This window comes from Capra hircus, chromosome 15 (genome assembly GCF_001704415.2).
Source record: "Capra hircus breed San Clemente chromosome 15, ASM170441v1, whole genome shotgun sequence".
Taxonomy (NCBI): domain Eukaryota; kingdom Metazoa; phylum Chordata; class Mammalia; order Artiodactyla; family Bovidae; genus Capra; species Capra hircus.
Window position 1 is genome coordinate 44,476,229 of NC_030822.1, and position 21,556 is coordinate 44,497,784.

Consider the following 21,556-nt stretch of genomic DNA (forward strand, 5'->3'; position numbering starts at 1 on the left):
GACAGCACCGCCTCCCTCACTGGAGCAGGCGGATCCAACGTCCCTGGCAGCCAGCCCTTTCTGTGGCTATCCTTTTAAGAACCAGGTCTGCTTGTATCTGACCAGACAACTGGAGATTATCAACACTGTTTTATTTAGCAGAAGCTGATACTCTTCAGAATTTCCATTAAATAATTGACCTATCAATATAAAAAGAAAGTAATCTCACGATTTGGCCTTTTTTTATTTATCCTTTTGTCCTTACGTTATAAGGTGTTTTTACATGTGATTCCCTTATGAATTGTAATTACATGATATTTAGGCAATCTGAGTGAATAACATATTTTCACAGCTTTCTGGTCATCCCCAACTGGTTACTTTTTGGCCATCACAGAAGGCTGTCTGGTCTACTGTTGTCCAGGGATAGTGCTTACTGTTCCAACTTTTTGCTTCCAGGTACCTAAAATTAAGCAGCTGATTAACTACTTGGAAAATTCTGTTTGCTATTTCTGCTTCTATTCCTGTTTTGTATTGAGAGTTCCTTACAATACAGGACCTACTGGCCATGGGACAGTTGTAACAGCTGCCCTTTGTGACTGAGCAGTAGCAGGAATGTTATGGTCCTTGTTAGCTTAAGGCTTATTCATACTGCAGATATTATTTTAAGTGTCTACTATGTAGTAGTATGCAAAGCAATGGAGATAATATGTGAAAAGAAAACCACTACCCTCCTAGAACTTACATTCTTGTGAGAGGGAAGAGTACTAAACACATTAGTAAAGTAACTGTAGATAATAATAAGCAGACAACATGAAAATGTGTTATAAAAAGTGCCTGGGCATGGCAAAACCCTTTATCAGGTGAGAGACGTCAAGTAGTCTCTTTTAGAAGATGACATTTGAACTTAGATCAAATGATGTGTTAGTTTCCTACTGCTGCTATAACAAATTACTAGAGTACCTTAAAACCACAAATTTATTGTCTTACAGGTTTTTGTCCTCAGAAGTCCAAAGTGGGTCTTAGAGGCCAAAAGCTAGGTGTTTCTATGCCTGCATTCCTTCTAGAGGCGCTATGGAAGAATTAGCTTCCTTGCCTTTTTCAAATTTTAGGGGATACGCGCATTTCTTAAGGCATGTTCCCTTTCCTTCATCTTCAAAGGCAGCACATTGGATCTCAGTGACCCTTCTGCCCCCTTCTCTGCCTGCCTCTTCTACTTAGTACCTGATTAATCCAGGATAATCACCGCTTCTCAAGGGACAGATGTTTATCAACCCAGGGATCGAACCTGGGTCTCCCACACTGCAGGCAGACTCTACCTTCTAAGCCACCAGGGAAGCCCTTATCAACCTTAATTCCATTTTATTGCTCCATGACGTGAAACCTAACATACTCTGGTTCTGGGAATTGGGATGTGGATATATTGGAGGTGAGGGGTAGGGATGGAGGGCACTCAGAGGAAGAGATACGGGGAAAATACTCCAAAGAAGAATGCCAAGAGCAAAGGCCTCCATCTGCTAAGCAAGCCTTGGCCTCTGATAGTGTTTCTAGTCTCTCAGTTTCGATATCTCTGATGCAAGGACACTGAAGGGGAAGCTAGGTAGTTCGTTAGCCTTAAGTTTTCCTTTTTAACTGTTTTGAGCTCACTGTCTGGTAAATGGACATCTCCAGTGTCCTGTATGTTTCACAGGATCTCCAGCCACGGAATATCTACCTACTGCCTATTACAAATGCCTAATATATTACCTTTAGGGATTCCTTAAAATTCTTATTAATAACTTTCTAGTAAAATGGAAAAAATAATATGTTAGGTGATCATTCTAAACTTAGGCCTCAGTGTCTAACCAAAGTTCTGTGGAAATGGCCCAGGGAGGATATTGGCATTGCAGGTGGAGCACAGTGATGCAGAGGCACCAGGAATGGAGTCATATCATCTACTGGATGTCTGAGGTCAGCCCTGCCTGCTTTCCCTGACATTATCCCTCTTGCATTTCTGGCTGGCCACAGCTGTTAGGCAGTATGGTGCTTGGTTCAAGAGTGGCTCCCTTCCATCATTTATTTTCAAATAGGATTAATTTTCACTCCCCAAATATTCTTCCATTCACGTAAAATAAGGAGCATTTCTCGTTTGGCATTTTCTCCCTGCCTACGTTAGCAGAGAGCTGAAGCCTTGACGGCAGCCTGACTCACTAACAGCACTGATGAGATGCCTCATCCCCACCCCCACTGCCCCTTGGGGACACTGTGTGGGAGGTCGTCACGACTCACTTAAAGTCTCTCAGAACACAGATCCTTCCTGTCATCATTTACTGTGTTCTCTCAGCACTCCCCGAAGAGAAAGCCCTCTCTTTGTCCCCCCTCCCTGCATTTGCTCCTAGAGTGAAAGAAAACAACCAATATTATGTTTGTCTCTGGACTTTATCAGGACAGGGATGTTTGGTAGAACAGGAAATGAAGTATTTCACTGTTTCACGGCAGAGATCCCGTCTTCAGTATGCAGGGCTGAATGGCTGCCTGAAGAATGTGAAAACCCTGCTATTTCTATGTGCAGACAGGTAATGGTTTTAAAGAGTGTCTGTGCTTCAGCAGAAGCCTCTTTCTTGAGCTTGGAAACCTCCCTCCAGGACACATTCTGAAGGTTCCCTGTCAGTTCTTGGATGGCTGCTCCCATAGTCTGAGCCCTGGGTGCCCTCCCAACAGCCCTTCCCCCAGCCTACAGTGATGCAATCAGCACAAGGAGCCTTGTTGGCACGTTTCATTATGTACACTCACAGTTGTGTTTCATCAGAATGGAAGGGAGGAAGAGTTCAAATGCCTAGTCGTATTGCCTAGCCATATTGAAGCCTAAGGCAAAAAGAAAAAAAATCAATATTGACGTTGGCTCATTAAAAACTTGGTATCTTGTTCATCATGAATTTTTTCTGCATTTTTATTTTAAGGTGTTACATTAAAATATCACCTTGATTACTAAGCTTTTTGGTGCCCCCTTAATTTACTCCCAAGGTGAATACCTCACATACCTCACGAGAGTCTCAGCACTAGAAGGGTACCTAAGTGATGATTTTGTTAACAAAGTGTTATGTAGGATGGGTTTGTGCACTCAGATTTCGTTGATGCTCCTAGGAGTCAGGCAGTGAGGTAAAGCTGGTAAAGTATGGCACCTCTGCATGGGATTTGAGGAAGCTTATGAAAGCCTCCTTTGAACCACTAAAAAAAGTTCCCACTGTGCCTGAAGTTCAGTCTTTACTATTTAATTTGTATGAGTTAAACATCCCCCCCAAACAGCTTAAATTGGAAAATGCAGACCCCAATGGCAGGAGAGTAAAGTGTTAAAACAACAAAGTTCCTAAAAGTGCACTTATATGTGAATGTGTTTATTTTAGCATTTGTTTTTTTAGAGTCAGGACAGAATGGGAGATGAGAGGACACTGATCTGTTGGAGTTGTCAACATGGTCATGTTGATGGTGGTGGGTGTGAGGATTTAAGAAACTGATAAGGAAAAAAGTAGTTTTCAGTGAGAAACTTCTTTCCTTTCACAATTTTTCCAAAGGCTGTAGAGAGGTCACACTTCATTCGGGAGTCATTTATGCCACTTCCTAGGGATGCTCAGCCAACCACCCTCTGCCACTGCCTCTCCTACAGCACCCTACTGGACCATTTTCTAATCTGGATGACTTCTCTTCCTTCCTTTATATTTAAAGAGATTAGAAGTCTAAAGTGGATGGACAAACATTTAGTGACCATCTTGCTGAAGACCCTCTTCTAAACATGGTATCTGAGACTCAGTGGAAATGTAATTCTGTGTCCAAGGTCATGCAAGGCACCACCAACCAGTAAAACTGGAAATCTGGGCTCTAGACTTCATTCATCACAGAATTATTGAACACCTCCTAGACTAAATGCTGGAGATGTAATGGTGAGCAAAACTAGCCATGGTCCTCATTTTCATGGTATTTACAGTCTATTGGGGAATGTGTACATAAATCAAATAACCACAAATAGATGTATCATTACAAATAGTTAAGTTTTCTGATGTAAAGAAATAGTATTATTAGCCTGTATAACACAGGAAATGTAATCAGTGGAGGTCAGAATTTGCTGTCTGGGGCACAGGACTAGCTCATAGCCAGGGACTTGTCTTCCCCACAGTCATGTTGACTGCAAAGTTTACTGAAATTCTTCTCAAGCAACTGGGCTTCTATGGAACTTTGAGTGCCAAGTAGGAAGAGTAAGGAAACATGTGGGGCCCTAAATGGGAAACCTTAAAAAAGATGGGTTAGCTTTGCCTCGGAAACTAAGCGGAAGAGATAGGGGCGTGGTCTATGCTACAGTTTTTGATTGGCTCTCTTGATTTCCCTGCACGTGGACAGCGAGTGATCACCATAGACTCCTGTTACAATGAAGGAGCATGATCATTTGACCTTTAACATGATTGGTGCAACTATGGCATATTATGATTTGACCTTTAATGTGATTGGTGCAACTATGGAAAGTCCCTCGAAAAACCCCCTTGCTTGCCTATATAAACCAAGAGTTTGTGGCAATAAAGTGGAACTGCTTAGACGGAACCGCTGTAGAGTCTGATTGGCTCTTGCTCTCCAAGGGGCTGGGTTGGTGGACAGCAGGCTCACCTCTCCTTGGGACCCCATGGCTTTGCTGAGGGAAGTTCCGCTGCCTCTCTCTTTCTGCAGAGCGCCCCGCCTCCCCCCCCCCCGCCCCCCACCGCAGAAACAGAACAGGACAAGTCCATTCCTTAAATCTGTGAACCTCGCTCAGAGTCACTTCAGTCCTAATTTGAAGCCTTTTTACTCTTGCTTGGCGAAAGGTCTTGATAAATATTCTTAGACTGAGCTTCTAAAAAGAGTTAACTTTGAAGAAGCAAAATAAACAGTAGGTTAAACTGAACATGCTTATTAAAGAAGATTGGGCTTCCCAGGTGCCTCAGTGGTGCAGGTTCGATCCCTGGGTTGGGAGGATCCCCTGGGATAGGAAATGGCAACCCACTCCAGTATTCTTACCTGGAGAATTCCATGGACAGAGGAGCCTGGCAGGCTACAGTCCATGGCATTGCAAGGAGTCAAACACAACTGAGCATACACACACACATTAAAGAATATTAAAGTTATCTTAAGGACATTCTAACTTTAGAGCACAGGGAAAACGTAGTGTATTTTGGCTGTTTGTTTTAAACTAAGAGTTTGGTTGCCGTTTAATAAACATTGTCAGATATGTTATCACTAAAAGATCTCACAATCAAAATACTTCTAAGGACAAAATATGTCTGTGAAGACTAAGTTAGTTTGAATTCATAACGGATGTAATATCTCTTGGCAAAGTTGGCTGACAGGGCCCTAATTTTCTGCCAGATAAGCCGATGAGACATGAATCATATTTACTGAACATAGAATCAAATATTAAAAAGATGCACACTAGATAACGGCAAATGAGTTTATTTCGCATTTAGCTTCAGTTTACTTCAAGGAAAAGAACGTTTTCAACATCAACAAGCATGCATACATGCAGGTCTTCCATGCTATTTTTTCTGCAAGTTTCTTTCATTGCAAATTACAAGAAGTAGAGTTCAGCTGCTAACAGGTAGCTAGTATTGTTGCCTTCAAGTTAAATGGGGAAACAGGCTTATAGAGGGTTTGGCCCATGGGGACATGGTAGAGGACACAGTATTTGAACCCAAGTCTATCTCTGAATCCAGACGACATTGTAGGAAATATTCTCAAAGGGTCGGGTCTTTGCCTTTCAAACTCAAAAACTAGAATAATCACAATTATAACTGCAAGGAGCAGTTTTTGTTTGTATGCTTGCTTTTTCTGCACCATGGTGTGGCATGTTGCAGTGTGGGATCTTAAGCATGTGGGATCTTAGTTCCCCAACCAGGGCCCGAACCTTTTCCCCTGGTCGTGGAAGTGTGAAGTCTTAACTACTGGACCACCAGGGAGGTCTGGAACAGTGTTTTAAATGAATAGGATCTATGTTTCCCGGCAGATGATCTCAGTATCACCGAGAGACACTGGAAAACAAATGAACGCAAGTTAGAAGGATTTCAGATATTGAGGCTCTCTGTTCTGTATCTAGACACTGGGCTCAGCAACTCTGCTGTGGATATTTTTAAGATACGGGCCAAGAGAGGGTTAGAATGTGGCATGCATGTCTGTAAAACCCAGCCACCAGCTGTGCCATTTGAAGTACTGGCTGGTCATCTTCTTCCTGGAATTATTTCCCTAGTTGGTTCTGAAGATCCCTGCGGTGCCGGCCAAAGGCTTTGGAGCCACGTTGGTGGACATGATGTTCCTCTTAATCTTGCTCCCAGATTTGCCCAGGAAGCCTGCCATCTTATGGGTCATGCTGGTGGCGGTGTCACTGGTTCTCTCCTGGGCAATGATGCTGATTTGTAGGATGGAGAAAAATGAAAAGATCTGTCAGTGAGAGGTTGAGGGCAGGTGCTGCCCCATGGGACCATCAGTGGAAAATTACTACTCTGAGAGGCACCAGTGAACCTTAAATGTTTCTGCTAAATACGATCATCACCTAGAAAATCCCAGAGCATTAGGGAAAATACTACATCATTCCCTGTAGATATTTCCAGGGGTATCATAAAACAAAGGGGGCTTGGGTTACTGGTCTTGAAACATAGATCTGTAACAGCCAGTCTTTTCTGTGTAAATTAAAAATCACCCAAGGCTTATGAGATGAGAGAGACACTTATGGCACTATCCCAATCTCAATTTTTTTTTCTCTAACATATGAGATCAACATGTGGCCAACTCGTGAGTTCCCCAGCCAGGGATCAAACTGGCACCCCCTGCATCAGAAGCACAGACCACCAAGGAAGTCCCCCAATCTTGTGCTTAACCATATGTCTTCCTGGTATGCCAATGCAGAAGGTAAGCCATGTTCTGAGAGGGGTACTCAGACTTACCCGAAGTCCTCAGTCTCATACTCCAGCTCACTAGCCTTCATCTCCACATAGCATTTCACCATTGTGGCCAGTAGGAAGTACGATTCCTCCTCAGTGAGTGTAGCTGGTACAAAGCCATTTTTCCAGACTGACCTGGGGAGAAGAAACAAGAGCAACAGGTGCTCTAAGTCCCTGAAAATCCTCATTCTAGGATAAGCAATGAAGTTTCTTGGATTCTGGGACTTCCCCTGCAGATGTGACTAAACCAGCTCTCAATGGACAGGGTGTAGGCCATTGTTCATCCAAAATTGCTGCTTCACCAGGATTTAGGATCTGATGTGACCTAGAGAAGTGGCTTGGTCCAAGTGGATCATATAGACTTGTGAAAGGTGATGGTTAGATTTTCAGGAGTTTTATGAGCTTAGTATAAAATATAGCCATTATTAATTATTTAAATCTGAAAATGGTTTCACTTTAATGTAATTTGAATGAAGGTGAGGAATTAGATAAAATATAAATCAGATTTTATATATCAAATTTAATAACATTTATTGGCAAAGCAATTAACAAATTAGGATGCAATTCATTGTGCAAATTATGGTTAAACTAGTAACTAGGTTTCCTAAAGATAAAAATGTCTGGTAAAAATCAACAAAAGAATGCTATGAGGTTCACAGCATATGAAATTTGCAAGGAATATCATGTATCATATATCTATAAACTGTATGCTATACATCTTCATCTCATAAAAAATTTATGGTAAACTTATCTACATGTTTACATTCATACATTACCACCCCCTCATAAGAGCACAGCACAACTGAGAACATAGAATTGTATAATTCCAGGGGCTGTGGGAAGTGACAGGGCTTCAGGTAGGGCTGTCTTACCTGAATGGTGCTGCCTGGAGCATGCCTGCCTGGTGGATGATCAGGATGCTGAGGACCAGGAAGAGGGGGAACTTCGAGAAACCCATGATACCTCTCTGCAAGGAAAGAATGTCACCACCTGTAGCAGGTCTAAATTCCTTGAGCCCACAGACCTGGGCTCTGCTCCTGCCTATGCCTCTTAACTCCCAATTGTCCTGGTTTCAGTTTGGTCATTTCACTCCCTTTCACCATCATATGCTCAATAGCTAAGTGAACCACTAGATGATCCAGTAAGCCTGTAGAATGCTTGGTTTAGCAAAGAAAACTGGCAGGAAATTGGGTGAAAAAATGTTGGTCTATAGGTCCCTACCAGCATCTTACACACTCAGGACAGACTGGGAGTACCTGTGACCACCAGTTTCCCGCTCGTACAACCCAGAGCTGTCCTGCTGGTGTGGGAAGGAAGTTCCCAAGGACAAATTTCTGCTGTTGGAATCCCCAAGAAACTAAAGGACCAAATGCCTATGCTCAGCTGTTCACATTGATAAATATGACCAGTAAGAATCAATCTGGAAGTCTCAAATTAGGAAAAAAAATTCCCAGAACCCACAAATGAGGGCTTCTGTTTAACAGCCATCTGTCCCTGTTTCCCACCTGCCTGCACTGTCCTGGATTTGAAACCCATTTCCCTTGGTCCACAAGACATGAGATGTGACGCATGACAGCACTGGCTTCATAAAGATATTCCTGCATCAGGATCAGCCTTCAGTGCCCTGGGGAGCTTCAGCATCCCAGACTGACCTAAGCACATGAGCCGCGAGAGAGAGACTGGAGCCAGCCTGGGCATGAGGAGAGTGAAGAAGGGAGTTTGCAAACTGAGACCATTCACGGTTACCTGTGGAAGGAGCCTTGCAGAGTAACGCAGTGTGTCGAAGAGACCCGGACAGGGGTGGACAGAGGTGTTGAGACAAGAAGAGATCCGCTAAGAAAAAAGTACTGGAGAGAGAGAGGGAAGCAAGGGGAGAAAGAGAAGCAGAATCCCAGCTAAGCAGGAATCTCCGGGCTTACCCGATAGCCGGTACCAGGTGGCTGGGAGCAGAGGAAGGAGCAGCAGCAGTAGCTTTGGCGGCAGGCGATGGCACTCTGGCAGAAGTGGCAGAGACACTTGGATGCCTCTGAATCCTCCCAGCGCGAGCAGCTGCTTTTATTTCCGCTGCTCTGGGTCTAGGGGGGTTCCAGGAGCTCCGGGCAACCAATGAGGGGAAGGATGTGAGCCCCAGAAGGATTATGTCACCACTTGCGTCCAGAACATGGAGCATCCAGAAGTACCACCCCACTTGTATTTGCATTGAGGTCATTGATGGCGGGGGTGGGAAGGGGACACAGAGGGGGGTTGATGAAGACAAATGAAAAACACAGGAAAAGTAAGTTGGAATTTGAGGACAATTTGACGTCACAGTTAATTTTACCTGTTCGGTTTCAAGGGTTTTGAACAGGCACGCGTCCCACTCCATTCCTAGTCCTGTAGAGTAGAATCCAGCATTACAGGGAATCCTGAATCCCCTTGATCTGACCATAGAGCCCTGTCCAAGAGCGCTTCAGGGTTATGCGCAGCAGAGTTGAAGATTCTGTGCCCAAGCAGGGAGTTGAATTCAGGCAGCAGGAAGCGCGCATGGGAGAGCAGGGCGTGTGGAGATAAAGCCTTGGAAGTCCAGGAACTTTGACAGATTTCAGCTCTGTTCCGGCTGTAACTTTGCCAGGTAGTAAGATCGCAGGCTAGAAACTAGTAAAGTCTCAACATACTTATCTCTGAAATGGGAATCATATTCCAATCTTGAAGGGATGCTATCGTTACTAACCATGTACCTGTTCTCCACCCAATTAGGGATCTAGAAGAGCTTACCAGGGAAGTTCATAGAAGATTCCGTGGGATCACGATATGCTTTCCCAGTCAACACCCTCCGCAGCTACCTGGAGTCATGCTGGGTGGTCCTTCATTGGGTAAGGAGGGGCTGGATGCCCCGCTGAGCCTGAGCAGGGAAGTGCAAGGCTTAGATGCCTCCCAGCTTCCAAGCAGACCTCTAGCCCCACGCCTCCTCCCCCACCATTCATCACCTAATGCTCACTCTCCTTCCCCAACCATTTACCCAGCTTCCCGCTGCGGTTTACCGATATGTTCCAGTGACCTGTGATGGTAGCCCTGCACCCTCATCTACTGCAATTCAGTCCTCTGCTAGGAAGCCCGCCAAGCTTGATGGTGCTAAAGAGCCCTGCGGGAGTGTAATCCCGTGCTGGCTTCTGTCTACTCTTACACACTCACAAACTCAGTACTGACTCCAAACATGTGCGCGCTCCCTAACCACAGGCACTCACAAAATGACACTGGTGCACCGGGGCATCCAGGTGATGTTCAGAGTCCGGCAGCAAGCGCGCAGCACACAGGAGCAGAATTACGTCCTGCGTCCATGACTCTCTGGAATAAACGTGCTCTGTAACACCCGATTGCCCAGCACCTCGACCCTCCTACATCCTGGCCAACAGGTTTCTGGATCTCTCTGTTGCAGCGACTGCTCTAAGCCTTCCAGGAAGGTCCGAGGTCCTAACTTGTCCTCAGCAGGTAGAACGCAGAGAAAGAAGCTTCTCCCTGTACACAGGATTGCTGGGTCTGAGTGCATTGCACACAATCCACATAGCCTGTAGAGACCCTCAGCACGGCAAGAACTGCAGCGGCATTGCGGAGCGGGGGAGTTGGGGGTGGGGCACAGATACCAGGAGAAATGATTCTAGCTGAAACGAGACATGAGTGACCGAATGACAGGTTCACACCCAGACCTCAGTGTCAAGAAACCTCAGTGTTCCATTCGACACGCCTGCCTCGCGGCACATCTCTTCCCCTTGCAGGTTCGTGGTCTCACGGCTCAGGACATGAACCTCGAATATGCTCTTATCCCAATTTTCTGCTTCTTAAGCCCAGGAGTGGCATCAGTTCAAGGGAATAAAATCTTGGGGCGGGGAAACTGGGTATCTAATATCGGCTCTCTTCGGACTGGGCGGCAAGGGACGCGGAGATCGGAGTAACTAGCGGGAAGTGCGCAAGTGCAATGAGGTACAGAGCCGGGAAAGGCAAAATGTACAAGCGAAGGGTTCGGGAGGGCAGACCGCATCCTGAAGTCTAGAAGAAATCAGGGGATGAGACAATTTTGGTGTTTAGGGGCTCAAGACCAAATTGGAGACCGCGGCAATGCAGATACTGTGTGGCATGTAAGTGGGCTCTGCCAGTTACAGGTAAGAGTGGATTCACTGGAAAAGATCCTGATGCTGGGAAAGATTGAAGGTGGGAGGAGAAGACGGTGTAGAGGATGAGATGGTTGGATGGCATCACCAATTCAATAGACATGAGTTTGAGCAAGCTCTGGCTGATAGTGAAGGACTTGGAGGCTTGGCATGCTGCAGTCCATGGGGTCACAAAGAGTTGGACGCGACTGAGGTGACTGAAAAACAGACCAAGGATTAAACTGGGATCTTGGCAATGACAATGTGGAATCCCAACTAGTGGACTTCTAGGCAATTCACTGCTGAAGTGTTTTTGATTACTGATTTAATCTGTGCTAATTATAGGTATTTTGGATTTTTTTTCTTTTTTTTGCTTGTTTGTTTTTCCATGTGGTGTGGCTTGTGTGTGTGTGTGTGTATGTGTGTACATAGTTGCACAGTTGTGTCTGACTCTCTGTGGTCCCATGGACTATATAGCCTGTCAAGCTACTCTGCCCATGGAAAATTTCAAGCAAGAATACTGGAGTGGGTTGTTATTCCCTGCATATAAGTTAAATAAGCAAGTGGCAATATACAGCCTTGATGTACTCTTTTCCCAGTTTGGAACCAGTCTGTCATTCCATGTCCAGTTCTAACTGTTGCTTACTTAACTTATATGCAGAACATATTATGCGAAGTGCTGGGCTGGATGAAGCACAAGCTGGAATTAAGATTGTTAGGAGAAATACCAATAATCTCAGATATGCAGGTAACACCAACCTTATGGCAGAAAGCGAAGGACTAAAGAGCCTCTTGATGAAAGTGAAAGAGGAGAGTGAAAAAGTTGGCTTAAAACTCAACATTCAGAAAACTAAGATCATGGCATCTGGTCCCATCACTTCATGGCAAATTGATGGGGAAACAATGGAAAAAGTGAGAGACTATATTTTTGGGCTCCAAAATCACTGCAGATGGTAATCGCAACCATGAGATTAAAAGACCCTTGCTCCTTGGAAGAAAAGCTATGACCAACCAAGACAGCATAGTAAACAGCGGAGACATTACTTGGCCAACAAAGGTCTGTCTAGTCAAAGCTATGGTTTTTCCAATAGCCACGTATGGATGTGAGAGTTGGTCTATAAAGAAAGCTGAGCACCGAAGAACTGATGCTTTTGAACTGTAGTGTTGGAGAAGACTCTGAGAGTCCATTGGATGGCAAGGAGATCAAACCAGTTAATCCTAAAGGAAATCAGTCCTGAATATTCATTGGAAGGACTGATGCTGAAGCTGAAACTCCAATATTTTGGCCATCTGATGTGAAGAACTGACTCCTTTGAAAAGACCCTGATGCTGGCAAAGATTGAAGGTGGAAGGAAAAGGGGATGACAGAGGATGAGATGGTTGGGTGGCATCACCGACTCAATGGACATGAGTTTGAGTAAGCTCTGGGAGTTAGTGATAGACAGGGAAGGCTGGTGTGCTGCAGTCCATGGGGTCACAAAGAGTCAGACATGACTGAGCGACTGAACTGAACTGTTATTTCCTACTCCAGGGGATCTTCCTGACCCAGGGATTGAAGCTGCCTCTCTTGTGTCTCCTGCATTGGCAGGCAGATTCTTTACCATTAGTGCCACCTGTGGCTCAGACATAAAGAATTGGCCTGGCATGCTGGAGACCCAGGATTGATCCCTGGGTCATGAAGATCCCCTGGAGAAAGGAATGGCAACTCATTCCAGTATTCTTGCCTGGAAAATTCCATGGACAGAGGAGCCTGGCAGGCTGTGGTGCATGTGGTCTAACAGTCAGACATGACTGAGCAACTAACACTTACACTTAGCTTTTCAGCACCACCTGGGAAGCCTGTGGCCTGACTTGCAGGGTCTTAATTCCCCACTCATGCCCTTCACAGCAAAAGTAGTCTTTGCTTTGTGGAGTGTGAACCACTGGAATGCTAGAGAGTTCCCTTGGGTTTTCTATTTCTTCTTGATTTAATTTTGGTAGGTTTTATGTTGCTAGGAATTTGTCCATTTCACCTAGGTTATCCAATTTTTTGGCATGTGGTTTTTCACAATACTATTATTTTTTTAAATTTGTATCAAATTGGTAGTAATGTCCCCCTATCATTTCTGATTAAGTAATATGAGTCTTCTCTTTTTTATTAGTCTACTAGGTTAAACACTGTCAACTTTGTTAATGTTTTTGAAGAACCTGTTATGGATTCTTTGATTTTTCTCTACTGTTTTTTCTCCTTCTATTTCATTTACCCTGCTGTCTGGTGATTCTGATAAAGAATCTGCCTGCAAAGTGGGAGACCCTGGGTTGGGAAGATTCCCTGGAGAAAGAAATGGCAACTGACTCTAGTATTCTTGCCTGGGGAATCCCATGGCCAGAGGAGCTTGGTGTTCTACAGCCCATGGAGTCACAGAGTTGGACTCAACTGAGTGAATAACCCTTGCCCTTACAATCTTTATTACTTCCTTTTTTCTGATGTCTTTGCATTTAATTTATACTCTATTTTTTAGTTTCTTAGATTGTTAAGTTAGAATGTTGATTTGAGATCTTTCTTGTTTTTTAATTAAGCATTTGAGGCTATAATTTCCTCTTTTAGTATGTTGTATTCTTCATTTTCATTCATCTATAAATATTTGCTAACTTCTTTTATGATATCTTCTTTCATATCAAAGCATGATTTCACTTTCAAAAATTTGTGAACTTTTTTTTTTTTACATGATGGAATATACAAAAAGGAACAGTTTTTTGCTGGCTGCAGTCTTGATGATGTGGAAGACTTACTGTGGACCTAATCCTCATGTTTCAAGTCATACTTTTCCACACACATGAGCTCAATATTGTCTCCAAACACATGCCTACTCCTAAACCACAGGCACTAGCAAAATTACACTGGCACACAGAGGGATCCATGTGGTATTCACCATCAGTTGCACCCTGAACATGCGTACACCTGGATGATTATGACCCATATCTATGAAGCCTGCACTCACTCTCAAGAATAAGCATGCTGTATAATACCCAGTTATGCGGCATCTCCACCCTCCTATCTGCCCAACATGTTTCTGGATCTTTCTGTTTGAACTACTCTAAGCCCTCCTGGAAGGTCTGAGGTCCTGACTTGCTGTCTTTGGTAGGTGGAGTACAGAAAAAAGATGCCTCTCATTATCTTCAAATTAAAAAGGTTACACCTAGGGTCTTCCTTAGTGGTTCCAGAGTTTAAAAATCCACCTTGTAACGCAGGGGAGGCAGGTCTGATCCCTGATCAAGGGAACTAAGATCCCATATGCTGTGCAACTATGCTATGCCTGAATGTTGCAACTAGAGGGTCAATGCACTTTAAGGAAAGATTCTGTATGATGCAACCAAGATTTAGCACAGCCAAATAAATGAATATTAAAAAAAATAAGAATAAAAAAAAGTGACTCCTAAAGGCTTATGCCTTTTATTCTTTAATTTGAAGTACCGTTGATTTACAATACCATATTAGTTTCAGGCATACAGCATAGTGATTCAGTTTTTTTTTTCCTGATTATATTCCATTATATGTTATTACAGGATATAATTACAGGGTATAATTTCTTGTACTATACAGAAAATCCTGTTTCTTTTCTATTTTATATAGTTTTTATCTGTTACTCCTAATTTGTCCCTCCCTAATTCCCTCTCCCTTTCAGTTACCATAAACTTGTTTTCTATGTACGTTTGCTTCTGTTTTGTATACAGATTCATTTGTATTATATTTTAGATTTCACATATAAGTGATATCATGTATGTTTGTCTTTCTCTGACTCTTTTCACTATGCATAATATTCTTTACAGTCAATTGCCAATGGCAGAATTTCATCCTCTTCTTTTGCTGAGTGATAATCCATTGTATGTATGTGTCACCTCTTCTTAAGTCAGTCATCTGATGGGCGCTGGTTGTTTTCATGTCTTGGCTGCTGTAAATAGTGCTGCTGTGAACATGGGGATGCATGTGTCTTTTAAAATTTTTAGCTTGTTTCTGATGGCTTTTCTTTTTGTTTTGTTTTTTTTTTTTTAAATTGAAGTGTAGTTGATTTACAAAGTTTTACTAATTTCAGGTATACAGCAAAGTGATTTAGTTATGTATACATATTCTTTCAGATTCTTTTCATTATAGATTATTATAAGATATTGAATATAGTTCCCCATGCCATACAGTAAGTCATTGTTGTTTATCTGTTTTATATATAATAGTATGTATATGTAATTCCCAATGCACAACTTACCCTTCCTCTCCTTCCCCCTTTAGTAAACATAAGTTTGTTTTCTATGTGAATCTATCTCAGTTTTGTAAATAAGTTTATTTGTATCTTTTTTTAGATCTCACATCTAAGTGATTTCATATGATATTTGTCTTTATCTATGTCTGACTTAGTTCATTTAAAATGATAATCTACAGGTCCATCTGTGTTGCTGCAAGTGGTATTATTTCATTCTTTGTATAGCTAAGTAATTTTCCACTATATAGACATTTTTTAAAGAAACTTATTTTACCCATGTATAGCTGATTTACAATGCTGCATTAATTTCTACTGTATAGCACAGTTCTTCAGTTATACACATATATACATTCTTTGTCATATTTTCTATTTTTTTAAATTACTGGACATTGAATATACTTTCTAGTGCTATACAGTAGAACCTTGTTGTTTATCCATTCTATATATAATAGTATCTGCTAATCCCAAACTCCCAACCCATCCCTCCCCCTTGACAACCACACATCTATTCTCTATGTCTGTGAGTCTGTTTCTGTTTCACAGATAAGTTCATTTGTGTCATATTTTAGATTCCACATATAAGTGATATCATATGGCATTTGTCTTTTTCTTTCTGACTTACTTCACTTAGTGTGATGATTTCTAGGTCCATCCATGTTGCTGCAAATGGCATTAATTCATTCTTTTTTATGGGTCAGTAATATTTCACTGTATATACATACCACATCTTTATCCATTCATCTGCTGAGGAATATTTAGGTTGTTTTCATGACTTATTATAAACAGTGCTGCTATTGAACATTGGGGTGTATGCATGTTTCTGAATTATAGTTTTCTCCAGATTATGCCCAGGAGTGCATATGGTATCTCTGGATCATTTGGTATCTCTATTTTAATTTTTTAAGAAACCTACATACTTCTCTCCACACTGGTTGCATCAGTTTATATTCTCATCAACAGTGTAGGAGGGTTCCCTGTTCTCCACACCCTTTTCACCAATTATTATTTGTAGACTTTGATAATAGCCATTCTGACTAGTGTGAAGTGATTCTTATCACATATCCTTTCTTATGCCTATTGGCCATCTGTATGCCTTCTTTAGAAAAATGTATATTCAGCTCCTTCGCCCATGTTTTGATTGGGCCATTTGCTTTTTTGATATTGAGCTGTATGTGCTATTTGTATATCTTTGATATTGACATCCTGTCAGTTACATTGTTATAAATATTTTCCCCTGCTTCCATAGGCTGTCTTTTTGTTTCGTTGATAGTCTCCTTTGCTGTGCAAGAGCTTTTGCATTTGATTAGGTCCTATTTGTTAATTTTTGCTTTCATTTCTTTTGCCTTGGGACACAGATCTAAGAAAATATTGCTACCATTCATGTCAAAGAATGTTCTCCTGAAGTTCTCCGCTAGGTTATGCCTTTCATTCTATATAATTTGTATATGATATAGAGTCACCACCAGCAACAACAGCAAAACCCCAACAATAACATCTCCAGAGTAGTAGCAACAACAACACAAATTCATTCTTTTCAGTCTGGGAGAAACTCAGAACTGTCCAATTAACCGGAGAATTTTAACTGAACATTGATTGTATAGGGTTCCACTTACAAGGAATTTAGAAATCACAATAAGAAATAAAAAGTTAAATAGAATAAAAATATCAACAATTCTTCTAGGAGCCCTAAAAGAAATATGGACTGTATGGGCAAGTTTCTGCCCTCAAGACTCGGGAGACAGACAGGTGAATACAGGGAGTAATGGCTTTCCAGAGCAGACACTCACAAGGCCAAACTCACCTGAAACCAGCCCCAGACAGAGTAGGAAAACCTCAACTGTAACTGACAAATTGCAGGAGGCTCAGTGTGGGCAATTTTTGAAACTTAAAAACTCACCTTCCTAAACTGGCACTATCTGCAGTTCAACCCCAGTAGCTCAGCTAGGTTCTCACAGTAAATACTGGAGAAAAATTCCTTTGTGCTTTCAACCTGGGAAAGAGAAAAGGACCCTTTTGAAATGAACCAGAGCATTCTGTTTTTACTTAATAAGGTCTGCCCTTGTTAAGCTAATCAGAGCCTAACTTTACTGAGGCATTATCAGAGCCTAAGTGACCTGGGGGAAGGGAAATTCCCAATTAACTTTGTTCCTAAGCTTTCAGGTGGGAGTAGGGAAACCACCAACTCCAGGATTCTCTAGCCGCCTCTTTCACCTATGTGGGGAAGTTAAAACATCCGTGAAGCTCACAGTCTGGAGGAATAGTCTCACTAAATGGCTGAGACCTAATTATAGGGCTATGGAAATCTTTCCATGCCCCCACACCTCACTACCACATAATGGTCTATTTCTGCTATTTCCTTTGACCTGGTACATCATGTCCAGCCATCCAAAAATTAAAAAGGTGATAAAACAACATGAATAGGTATCAACTATCAGATCAATTTATTTTTCCTATACTTAGTTAATCCAACAGATAACAATTTGTTCAAAATAAAAATAGCAATGGTATATTCAATAATGTATAGTTATATATGTTATGTCTATATGCTTAGGTATGATATATGTCTGTAAAATGTTGCTAAACATGAAGAGGGAGAATTTTCAAAATAGGAGGAAAAGGCGGAGTGATATTTAGCACTTGTACTGTTGATAGAAAAATATGTAACAGTGCCCTCTGACAGGGGAGAGAGAGCTTGCCACCTGGACTGGCAGCACCAGATCTTTCTCTTCTTAATAAAAATGGGTCTACAATTCTTAGTGCTTGCCTGGATGCCATGCTTTCTGCAAGTTGTCAGCAGAAGTTTCGTAATGTGACTGCTTGGTGAGTTCACCTAGAGCCTAAAGCTTATATCTAATTGAACCTGAAAAAGAAAGAGGAAATGAATAAGACCAATCTCCCAAGAATGATTATGGTCTCCTAGGACTCCAGTACTCTTGCCTGGAAAATCCATGGATGGAAGAGCCTGGTAGGCTGCAGTCCATGGGGTTGCTAAGAGTCGGACACTGAGCGACTTCACTTTCACTTTTTACTTTCATGCATTGGAGAAGGAAATGGCAACCCACTCCAGTGTTCTTGCCTCCCCCAGGGACAGGGGAGCCTGGTGGGCTGCCGTCTATGGAGTCGCACAGAGTCGGACACAACTGAAGTGACTTAGCAGCAGTAGCAGCAGCAGGGAAGTAAGACTCACACAAATGAAATAATTAAAGAACAATAAAAGATAGGGAATTAGTGCATGCATGCTAAATCACTTCAGTAGTGTCCAACTCTTTGTGACCCTATGGACTGTAACCCCACCAGGCTCCTCTGTCTATGAGATACTTAAGGCAAGAATACTGGAGTGGGTTGCCATGCCTTCCTCCAGGGTATATTCCTGACGCAGAGATCGAATGTCTCTTATGTCTCCTGCATTGGCAGATGGGTTCTTTACCACTGAGCCACCTGGGAAGCCCAGGGAATTAGTACTCACTCCGTATTGCTGCTATAGCAAATTATCACTACTCTAGTGACATAACTCAATACAAGTTTATTAACTTACACGTCCATGGTTAGAAGTCTCAGGTCCAACGTGGTGCTCAATTTGCAAAATTCTTGGCAGGCTTGGGTCCTTTCTGGAGGTTCTAGAGGAGAATCCATTTCCTTTCCACTTCCTGTTTCTAGTGGCCAGCACATTCCTTGGCTCAAGGCCCCCTTCCTCCATTTTCAGTATTAGCCAGTTGAATCCTCCTATCGCCTCACCCCAGCCTCCTCTTCTGCTTCCTTCTTCTGCTTGGAAGGAGTCTTGTGATTTTATTGGACTCACCTGGATAAATCCAGTATAATCTCCCCATCTCAAAGTCCTTAGTTTAATTACATCTTCAAAGTCTCTTTTGCCATGTAAAGAACTGCAAGGAGATCCAACCCGCCCATCCTAAAGGAAATCAGTCCTGAATATTCATTGGAAGGACTGATGCTGAAGCTGAATCTCTAATACTTTGGCCACCTGATGCAAAGAACCCTAACTCTAACCCTTTTCAAAGGGCCAGGGAGGAAAAGGGGATGACAGAGTATGAGGTGGTTGGGTGGCATCACCGACTTGATAGACATGAGTTTGAGTAAGCTCCAGGAATTGGTGATGGACAGGGAAGCCTGGAGTGCTGCAGTCCACGGGGTCACAAAGAGTCAGACATGACTGAGTGACGGAACTGAACTGAAGACACCAAAGTCTTACTTTTCCCAATCCCAGGTGACCCCTTATAGGCAATCATGGTTCTCTGACTGTGTTCAAATAGGAGTCATCAATGTTAGGACCTTTGTAATATGCTGGGAAGATTCCTATTTCTATTCCTCTTCTCCATGGAGCATTGTTCTCAGCCTGGGAGAGGAGAGATATTCTGTATCCGGTAAGTCTGAGCTAAGAGAGAATTCTAATCATCTAAGAAGAACCCATCCAGAGTAACTCCTTGACATGACCAGTTAAGTCTATCCATCTCTCAGAGTGACCAGCCTGGTCCTCCTCAACCACACACAGTTCTTTCCCTGGAAGCTGAACTCACCCTAAAAACAACCTTTTGACTTCCAAAGGAATCTTTCCTGGTGCTTACAGCAAGAAGGAGCCTGCAGGGTTGGAAGGAGGCAGCCTGTGGAGGTTGGAAAAAGGAGCCTCCAGGGCAAGTCTGGACAGTGAAGCCTGGCATACTGTAGTCTTTGGGGTAGCAAAGAGTTGGGCATAGCTGAGGAACTGAACAAGGTTAGAACTCTCTCAACCCCAGAAGTCCACACCCTTCGAAATGCAAATATATTATTTTGCATGGCAAATTCAGTTCAGTTCAGTCGCTCAGTCATGTCCGACTCTTTGTGACCCCATGGGCTGCAGTACACCAGGCCTCCCTGTCCATCACCAACCACTGGAATTCGCTCAAACTCATGTCCATTGAGTCGGTGGTGCCATCCAACCATCTCATCCTCTGTCATCCCCTTCTCCTCCTGCCTTCAATCTTTCCTAACATCAGGGTCTTTTCAAAGGAGTCAGTTCCTCAGATCAGGTGGCCAAAGTATTGGAGTTTCAGCTTCAGCATCAGTCCTTCCAATGAACACCCAGGACTGATTTCCTTTAGGATGGACTGGTTGGATCTCCTTGCAGTCCAAGGGACTCTCAAGAGTCTTCTCCAACACCACAGTTCAAAAGCATCAATTCTTTGGCACTCGGCTTTCTTTATAGTTCAACTCTCACATCCATACGTGGCTACTGGAAAAACCATAGCCTTGACTAGACAGACCTTTGTTGGCCAAGTAATGTCTCCACTGTTTACTATGCTGTCTTGGTTGGTCATAGCTTTTCTTAATAAGGAGCAAGGGTCTTTTAGTTTCATGGATGCAGTCACCATCTGCAGTGATTTTGGAGCCTGAAAATATAAAGTCTCTCACTGTTTTCCTTGTTTCCCCATCTATTTGCCATGAAGTGATGGGACCGGATGCCATGATCTTAGTTTTCTGAATGTTGAGTTTTAAGGCAACTTTTTTACTCTCCTCTTTCACCTTCATCAAGAGGCTCTTTAGTTCTTCTTTGCTTTCTGCCATAAGAGTAGTGTCATCTGTGTATCTGAGGTTATTGGTATTTCTCCCGACAATCTTGATTCCAGCTTGTGCTTCATTCAGCCCGGTGTTTCACATGACGTACTCTGTATATAAGTTAAATAAGCAGGGTGACAAAATACAGCCTTGATGTACTCCTTTCCCAATTTGGAATCAGTCTGTTGTTCCATTTCCAGTCTAACTGTTGCTTCTTGAGTGCATACAGATTATGCACCTCAGAAGGCAGGTAAGGTGGTCTGGTATTCCCATCTCTTGAAGAATTTTACAGTTTGTTGTGATCCACAGTCAAAGGCTTTGGCATAGTCAATAAAGCAGAAATAGATGTTTTTTCTGGAACTCTCTTGCTTTTTCGATGATGCAATCGATGTTGGCAATTTGATCTCTGGTTTCTCTGCCTTTTCAAAATCCAGCTTAAACATCTGGAAGTTCATGGTTCATGTATTGCTGAAGCCTGGCTTGGAGAATTTTGAGCATTACTTTGCTAGCATGTGAGATGACTGCAATTGTGTGGTAGTTTGAGGATCCTTTGGCTTTGCCTTTCTTTGGGATTGGAATGAAAACTGACCTTTTCCAGTCCTATGGCCACTGCTGAGTTTTCCAAATTTGCTGGCGTATGAGTGCAGCACTTTCACAGCATCATCTTTCAGGATTTGAAATAGCTCAACTGTTTGAAAAACCTCCACTAGCTTTGTTCATAGTGATGCTTCCTAAGGCCCAC

General features: G+C 42.7%; 1 protein-coding gene across 1 annotated transcript; it reads right to left on the reverse strand.

The window, feature by feature from the left end:
* On the reverse strand, window positions 5,412-8,922 carry LOC102189885 (calcitonin receptor-stimulating peptide 2-like). The gene is given in 5 exon segments (XM_013969461.2): window positions 5,412-6,264; window positions 6,267-6,376; window positions 6,912-7,043; window positions 7,781-7,875; window positions 8,828-8,922. Coding segments are annotated over 4 exon segments (387 nt in total). The 5' UTR covers window positions 7,867-7,875; window positions 8,828-8,922; the 3' UTR covers window positions 5,412-6,205.